The sequence below is a fragment of the Ursus maritimus genome, unplaced genomic scaffold (assembly GCF_017311325.1).
Source record: "Ursus maritimus isolate PB19 unplaced genomic scaffold, ASM1731132v1 scaffold_24, whole genome shotgun sequence".
NCBI lineage: Eukaryota > Metazoa > Chordata > Mammalia > Carnivora > Ursidae > Ursus > Ursus maritimus.
In genome coordinates, this window is record NW_024424897.1 from 36,787,406 (window position 1) to 36,796,212 (window position 8,807).

The window sequence follows — 8,807 nt, forward strand, 5'->3', positions numbered from 1 at the left end:
GGGCTTTCAGGGAATGAAGGGAATCCCCACCAGATGTCCTCAGACTCTTGACCAAGATCTTGCCTTCCAAGCATCCTGCCCCCACTTCCTGCTGTTTCGATGCTCAGGTGATCTGCTCAGGGTGGACTGCACTGTCCTTGTAGGGACTACTCAGGGCCACGGCCTTTCTAACCTCTGTACCTCCCATCTTCCTTCCGCCCCACCCCCTCCCCACACTGTGCTCGAAGGGCAAAGGGGGGCGCAGGGGGGCGCCGACTGCTGAGTCCTGTGGTGTGTTCACGCGATCCTCACCGTGACCCCGCGGTCGTGCTTGTAGGGTTCTCGCGTCCCTGAACCAGCCCGGGAAGCTTAAACGGTTTGTCCGTGCACTCACATCCAGGAAAAACCAGGAGGAAATCAGACCACGCCCCCAAACTGCACTTTACACCCTGTCCTTCCAGAGCTCGAGTCTGATGTTGACAGTCCGCAGGCTGCCACCACCTCTGTCCAGCGTTGCTGTTTTCCCTGGCCTTCGAGTAACCTTTCTTTCTCCCACGGGGAAAGGGATGATGTTGGCAGAGCCAGGCCGCAGGCGGGGATGGGATCCCATTGCCCCGCCAGCCTTGTGTTCCATGCCCCCACCCCCTAGCCTGGACTCCCGGTCCCGGCAAAAGCTAGGAAGGTGGATGGCAGCCGGCCCCGCTATTGGCATGAAGCAGAATTCGGGGTGCTGGGTGACCTGCAGTGCTTTAATGAGGGATCTGGACCCAGCCCAAATCTGGGGAGGGGGATGCCTAGCAGCCATGGGCAGTGGCGGAGCTGACCTGGCCTCTGGCGTCTCCAGGTGAGTGGAGCTCTCATCTAGCCTCGGCCCCAACCCAGGGGTGGAGTTTGGGGACCACTGCCACCAGGGCCCGGGGGGGCTGGTCAGCAGTTCCCTGGCATGGTGCTGGTGGTCCCATCTCACGATTCTGGTTCCTGAGAGCCCTGGGCTGAAGCTGAAGGTAGGCGAGGGGCTTCCTGGGGCCCTCCTTAGTAGGGAAATAGGTATTCCAGATCTTCGAGCTTCCGCATGTCTTCCAGCCCGATGGACACGGTTTTCCTCTGGGGTTCCTTGCGCTGCACAGTGATCTGGATGGGGTTGTTCTCAGGGAAGCTGTTCAAGTCGGTGGCCACAGTTGCAAACTGAAATAAAACAAAACCCCTCAGAATTCCTTCCCAGACCCAATCCTAGCTCAACTCTTTGTTTGACAGATGGGGTCTTGGATAGCCTTACCACCTGCTCACGGGCACCCGAAACAGGTATGAGCCTGTGCCTTCCCTGGTGTGTGGGGTTTCCAACCCCAGGGCTGTCTGTCCTCAGGCCTCCCCTCATGCCCCTGCCCACCTCCCTTCCCTTCTTTGACCCCCTTTCGCCTCTTCCCTGTGTTTCCCTCAATGCCCTTCACTCCCCGGCCTGCTCACAATTCTTGGTACTGAGGTAAAGAATCCCGAGGCTAACGGCATTGGAAGCCGAACATGACAGAGGAGCTGGTGAATAGATTAGTTTGCATCCCGAGTGGGCCCCAGAGGGGCTTAACCTGCAACCGCCCAGAAGAAAGCAGCCTGGAATTCACGCTCATTCTCCCAGGCAGAAAGACAGCCAGCAGGAAGAGGAGCCGTGGGGGCATCGGGGTGTCCCCAGCCTCCAAAACCCCTGGCTCACACAGACCTCTCTCCCTGCCCCCCCCCCCGGCTCTCTCGTCTCCCAGGGCTCACTTTGTAGGGCTTGCACCACTTCCCCACCCCAGCTGTGTTGGCCGCACGGACGGTGAGGCAGTAAGTCGTGTTAGCCTTTAGCTCCATCAGCTTGACGGTGGTGCCCAAGATCTTGTTGAAGATCCACGGGCGATTCTTTGCCTTGGGTGGCTCGTTGTCATTTGTCTTGGCCACTTCCTGCAACAGGACCTGGTAGAAGCTGACCTGCTGCTTGCCCAGGGCATAGGTCCAGGAAATCTAGGGGAAGAGAGCCCCCACCCCACCGCCAGGTTTCCTCAGACCTGCTCCAGGCTGTCCTCCCCTCCCCTGCCATCCTCAGCCATGGGTCCGAGTGCCCCACTCCCATCCCCTACCCCTCCCGGGGCCGAGGCAGGTCTGGTGGAAGGTGCAAGGCCCTCCACTGGCCCGCAGCATAGGTGACTCTCCCTGGGCAGCCCCACCCACCTCAGAGTGTACCCCCATCCCATATTTCTTCTAGACCAGTTGAGAGGGCCCTTAGAGATCATCCTGTCCGCCTTGCTCATTGCAGATGATGTTACAGGTTCAGAGAAGGCGAGTAGCTGGCCTGGGGTCACACAAAGTGCCAGAGCCAACGTTCAAACCAGTAGCTCAGGGAGTTTTTATAACACTGCAGATTCCTGGCCCTGCGGCCCCCTGTCTGGTCTCCCATTCCCAGTTTGCCCTCCATCTAGGCCAGTGGTTCTCAAACTTGGGTGTGCGTCAGAATACCCTAGAGGACTCGTTAAGACAGATCGCTGGCCCCCACAGTCTGATGCGGTAGGCCCAAGGTGGAGCTCTTGCCATCTGATGCTGGTGCTGTTGGTGGTCTGAGAACCACACTGGGAGCTACACTGCTCATCTGGGACTTCCAGATTGATCTTCCTAAAATACAGCTCAAATTCCATCCACTGCCGGATATAAAGCTTTGCAAAAGCTGTTCTCTGCCACTTACGGAGAAATCTATACAGTAGCCTAACACTGCAGGGCCTCTGAAAAAACGACTCGGACTGACTTCCCCCTCTGTTCCCTGTCCTGGACTCTAGAAAAGCACTATTCAACATGGGGCCCACGGGCCATCGGCCCCATCTGGGAATTTGCTATCAGTGCAAATGCTCAGGCCCCACAGACCTACTGAGTCAGAATCTCTAGGGGTGAGGCCCGGGCATCTCATTTTTAACAACATGATTGGATCTGCAGGCACGGAAAAGTGCGAGAAGCCCAGGATTGGGACCTGGCTGTTGCTCCCACATTTTCCCACCTGTGAGGCGTTACTCATGTCAGCCCCTCCGTGGAATGCCATTCTCCCATACCCGGATGTTTAAAGCCTACCTCTGTGTCCCAGCTCAACTGTTACCAAAGCCACCACGCTTAATCCTGCACCCGGAAGTCCTCTTTCTTTCCCTCTGAATTCCTGGTGGCACTTGGTCTGAGCTCTTCCCACAGCACCGCACCCATTCCAGCTGGCACTGGAGCTCTTTACAGACAGGGCCTCTCTCCTGAGCCAGGAGCTGGAGGTCAGGATGCAGGGGGGAGGCGTCTTCACACTCCCTACGGCGCTCGGCTCCGTGCCCGGCACACAGGGGTGGCCAGGGAGCCTGCGCTGCGTGCCCAAGAGGGAAACGTACCACAGCCGTGCAATCGCTGACGGTGTGCTCACAGATGAAGGGCGCCTCCGGCACGTCCATGACCACAGAGGACTCTGAGGGGGTCGAGGAGGTGTCTGTGTCCAGCTCGGGGTTGTCAAGGTCCAGCAGGCCCCCAGGGGCGATTTGGGACTTCGACTGGTGGGGGCAGAGGGCCAGGTCCCTCTTTTCGGCATCCTTGCCCATCGAGGAGAAGTTGAGTTTGTTCAGCTCGCCCTCCAGCATCCCTGCGAAGAAGCTGCTGTTGGGCTGGGTCACAGCCAGTTTGATGGGGTTCAGCAAGGTGGATGAGATGGGGGAGATGCTGGTGTCGTCCGAGCTGCATTCAGAGTCCTCCACTGGCATCGGCTTCCTGAGCGGGAGGGAGACCCATGAGGCCGCGGGAGGAGGTCACCCCAGCCCGCGCAGCCGGGGACCTCCCCAAGGCAGGCCTTGCGCCCGACTTGCCAGAATCCCCAGCTGCTTCTGAATAGCTCAGAACACCTTCGGCACCTTGGACCAGGGCACCAAACCCACAAGGGCACTTCCTGAAAAATGCAGGTTCCTAGTCCCTGCCCCACTTTGGGATGGGACTGGGGAAGCTGCTGAAATATCCTTTTTAAAAATTAATTTTATTTATTCTTTTGAAAGACACAGAGAGAGCACAAGCAGGGGGAGAGGCAGACTCCCTGCTGAGCTGGGAGCCTAACATGGGGCTTGATCCCAGGACCTGGAGATCGTGACCTGAGCTGAAGGCAGATGCTTAGCCATCTGAGCCACCCTGGCGGCCCTGCTGAAGTCTCTTTAATAAGATCTTTAGACAATTGTGAGGCATGTATTAGGAGAACCACAATTTGAGAAACACCGCTCAAACCCTAAGTCCTCCTTCCGAAGTGGGGTGCAAATACCCCCAGGGAATGCCCCAGCCAGTCTAGCAGGGTATGGAAAAATATCTAAAAGTATCTGAAAGAAAAATAATTAAGCTTTACTCGTATTTACTTCTACTGTTTAACAGTAATTACTAATTTATTTACTTAGATTTTCTAACATTTAACAATATTAATATGTGGCATGTAAAATTACCAGTCGTACAGCTAGACTTACATATATTGGGGTAAACGCTCAAAAACTTTTCCTTCCATTCTAAATCTGTTACATTATGAAATATTTTAGACTTACACAAGATAATCAAGAATGGTACATTAGCGGGGACATACTATACAGTATGATAATATTGTTAATACTATATTGTCTACTTGAAACTTGCTAAGAGAGCAGATCTTCAAAGTTCTTATCCCAAGAGGCAAATCTGTAACTGTGTGGTGACAGATGGAAACAGAACTTACTGGGGCAATCACGTCACCACACAGTATCAAATTGTGTCGTACACCTTACACGGATATGACGTTATATGCCAATTCTATCTCAATAAAACTGGGGAAAAAACAAAATGAATATATGATAAAGTGAGAAAACAAAGAATGATACATTAAGCTTCCACTTGGCCACTGTCCAATTTCAGAACGACAGCCTCACCAGCACAGCGAAAGCCGGCTGGGCGCTTCGGTCACCCGCCTCACTTCGCACTCCCCCAGTCCGGGGTAACCAGCGCCACACATCTCCGGGGGGTGTTTATCGTTACACGTGGTCCCTGTAGGTTTGTGAGTGATGTCTGCCCTCCTTAAGCAACACCTACTGCTATTTGGCGTATTTTAAAACTTCATATAAATAAATGGTCTCATCCAGTACATCTTCACCAGCAGCTCATTTTTTTTTTACTCCCCATTGTTTTTTTAAATTTTATTTAGTTTTTACAAAGATTTTATTTTTAACCCCTGAGACCAAGAGTTGCACGTTCCACCAACGGAGCCGACCAGGCGCTCCGACATTGTTTGTACTGATACATGTGGCTTTGGTTCGGTCATTTTAATGGTTGTACATCTTTCATTATATGGATATTTGTATTTTTACCAATTCTTGGCTATTACAAAGAAAAACCTTGTATGTGTTTCCTCACCGTTTTTTTTTTTTTAACTGATAAAGTACAGAATCCGAAAAGTTTGGCTTTTGAATCTCTTTTTTACCTTGACCCGAAGTAAGAAATACATATTACCTAGTATACTTAAACATACACATAAACTAAAGCACGGGCCGCCTGGGTGGCTCAGTGGGTTAAGCGGCCAACCCTTCATTTCAGTTCAGGTCATGATCTCAGGGCCGGGGGATCAAGCCCCACACCAGGCTCTGCACTCAGAGCAGAGTCTCCTCGCCCCTCTCCCTCCACCCCTCCCCCCGCTCGTGTGCACTCTCTCTCTCTATCCCTATCTCTAAAATAAATAAATAAAATCTTAAAAAAAAAAAAAACTAAAACACATTCCACAAACCAGTACTTAACTCTATGTGTGATGTGCGCTGGAATTTTTTTAAAGTTTTATTTATTTAAATAATCTCTACACCCAGTGTGAGGCTTGAACTCACAGCCCCAAAATCAGAGTCGCACACTCCTCCAACTGAGCCAGCCAGGCACCCCTGGAAGTTTCTATTCTTTTATTTCATTTTTATAACCTGGCTTCCATTACCTGGAATGAGTTCCTAACCCATTAATGGATCACAGCCCACAGTTTGAAGAGCAGTGGCATAGCAAAAGCCGTCACTGGGCCTTTAGGGACCAAGCCCCTTGACCAAGGTGGCATGGTGAACTGAAGGCAGAGTTGGAACTAGAACCCAGATCTCCTGGGTCCCATGCTACCCAGCTCCCACCTGCCTCTGAAACATTCTGGCTTCTCTCCTCTGCTTCCTACCCCATTTCCCTAGCTTCTCTGGCCAGATCCAACAACCAGCACACACCAGGCCTGCCCCTGGCTTCATGGCTGACAGAATGGGTCAAATTTTTCTTGAATTTCTCTGCCCCCTGAGAAATCCTGATCAGCCCAAAGCTCCTAGGCGAGCTTTTGGTAAACATTTGGCATAGATGACTCCCTCACCAAGGTCCTTTGTAGGCTGGAGAGTCTGAGTATTGATGTCATTTATACTTCAGATTGTCCTAATGAATTTCTATTTTATTTATTTTTTAAAGATTTTTAAAAAATTTTAAACTAATCTCTACACCCAACATGGGGCTTGAACTCACAACCCCAAGATAAGAGTCACAACCTCTACAGACTGAGCCAGCCAGGTGCCCATGAATCTCTACTTTATATTCACTTACTCAAAACAGCAGTGCTGGGGCGCCTGGGTGGCTCAGTCATTTAAGCATCTGATTCTTTTTTTTTTAATTTAAATTCAATTAATTAACAGATACCGTATTATTAGTTTCAAAGGTAGAGGTCAGTGATTCATCAGTCTTGTTTAGTACCCAGTGCTCATTACATCACGTGGCCTCCTTAATGTCCATCACCCACTTAAGGGTCTGACTCTTGATTTCGGCTCAGGTCATGATTTCATGGTCATGGGATCAAGCCCCACGTCGGGCTCCCTGCTCAGTGGGGAGTCTTCTTGAGATTCTCTCTCTCCCTCGACCCCTCCCCCCCAACTCATGTTTGCGCTCACTCTCTCTCTAAAATAAAAATAAATAAATAAATAAATCTTTAAAAACACACACAGGGGTGCCTGGGTGGCACAGCGGTTAAGCGTCTGCCTTCGGCTCAGGGCGTGATCCCGGCGTTATGGGATCGAGCCCCACATCAGGCTCCTCCACTATGAGCCTGCTTCTTCCTCTCCCACTCCCCCTGCTTGTGTTCCCTCTCTAGCTGGCTGTCTCTATCTCTGTCAAATAAATAAATAAAATCTTTAAAAAAAAAAAAAAACCACACACACACACCAAAAACCCCTCACAAAACAGCAGTGATGATGTGGACACAGAAAGCAGCTAAGCATTGAGCTATATGCTAGACAAAAATTTTTTATGATCTTCATGACAGCCCTGCTGGATGGGTGTTAGCCCCATTTTGCAAATGAGGGACCGAAGGTCCCTGATCTTAATTAACTTGTCTACAGTCGTATATCTAAGTGGTAGAACTTGGATTTGAACTTGGGCTCCTAGCCCAAAATTTTCCTACCACACCGTGACATTTCCTATAGGCATCTGTCACTTTAGCCGTCCCTGCTTACTTACAGATCCCTTAGGGACTGGACGCCATATCCCTTTCATGTCATCAAGACCAGCTACATGGTTTGTGGGGCCCCTTCTTCAAAATTACTAAGAATTTCAAGACAGTGACAGCCCCCTCTGGTTCCTCAAGGTGTCTTGTAGCACAGACCATGCTGTATTACTCTTGCTTCTTGCCTAACATCCCCCAACACACACACACACACACACACACACACACATACACACACACACACGGCAGAGAGCTCCTTGAAGGCAGGTGGTGTGTTCTTCAGCTCTGCATTCCCAGAACTTGACATCAGGTCAGACACCTGGCAGGTGCTCAGAGTTTTACGGAAGGAGCTAAAGGGAACCCAGAATCACTGAGGAGGTACAGTAAACTTCAGGCTGAAGGCAGGCAGACTGCTGGGGGGACAGGCAGGCAAAGGTACCGAAAGGGAAAATGAGGGAGAGGCGCCATCGGGGAGTGGAAGGGGGTGTCTGCATGGGGTGCGTGGGAGTGGTGAGGACCATAGCTGGACAGAGCAGGAGGAGAAGTACCGTCCACAAAGCTCTGACTAATCCCAGGCCTTCTGGAGCCGGAGGCCTCCAAGCCTCAGGATTCCATAGTGCAGCCTACACACGTGCTCTTCCTGGGGAGTCCTTCCTTGTGACAGGTCAAGAAAGCATCATTGCTTCTTCAGGCCCCTCTCCCCGCCCCTCTGCTCTGGCCTTAGAAAGGGGGAAAGGACCAGACTTGTGTCTTACAATAGGTTGATGGTATCTTCCTGCAAGAAGTTAACCAAACTGCCCCTTGCGGAAAGTGGGAGTCCTTTGGTAGTGACGGTCCTGTTCATAGACTTGGGGTTTGGAAAGGCCTTCGGCATTTGATTGAGTGCATTCAGAACGTTGAGGGTTTCCTTCTTCAGCATGGTCTCCTCCCCATCTCCCACTTTACACAGCGTCTCTGATGCCATCTCGTTTGTTTGGGACCACAGCCGTCACTACGCAGCTGACAGGAAGCAGAGAGAAACTGGGGGCAGTGGACCCACCCTTAGTTAGCATGGGATGGGGGTGCAATGAGCTGACTTCATAATCATCACTGAGTGTAACAATTAGGGGCCAGCCTCCCCCCTGCTCTGAAGCTGCTGCTGCCCAGGGCCGATGCAGGAGTGGGGTACAAGGCACGGACTACATCACCCCTTGGGCCCCTTCCAGTTCTAATGCTCTGGGTTACAGCAGCCCTGCCTCTCTCTGAAGATCTCAGAATGCGTACCACATGTTCCCTTCAGAGCTGCTCTGGGAAGGCGGAGCGGGGTGGTGAGAGAAGGCTCCTCGATGCGGTGGGAGGCGGCAGGGGC

At 51.7% G+C, this 8,807-nt stretch overlaps 1 protein-coding gene across 1 annotated transcript; it reads right to left on the bottom strand.

Annotated features, from left to right (window-relative positions):
* Window positions 1-1,011: 1,011 nt before the first annotated feature.
* Window positions 1,012-8,423, bottom strand: FNDC8 (fibronectin type III domain containing 8). The gene is made up of 4 exons (XM_008695400.1): window positions 8,215-8,423; window positions 3,363-3,732; window positions 1,738-1,974; window positions 1,012-1,164 (listed from the first exon to the last, which is right to left on the bottom strand). The coding sequence occupies exons 1-4, from the start codon at window positions 8,421-8,423 to the stop codon at window positions 1,012-1,014; spliced, it is 969 nt and encodes a 322-aa protein (XP_008693622.1).
* Between the last annotated feature and the right edge of the window lie 384 nt (window positions 8,424-8,807).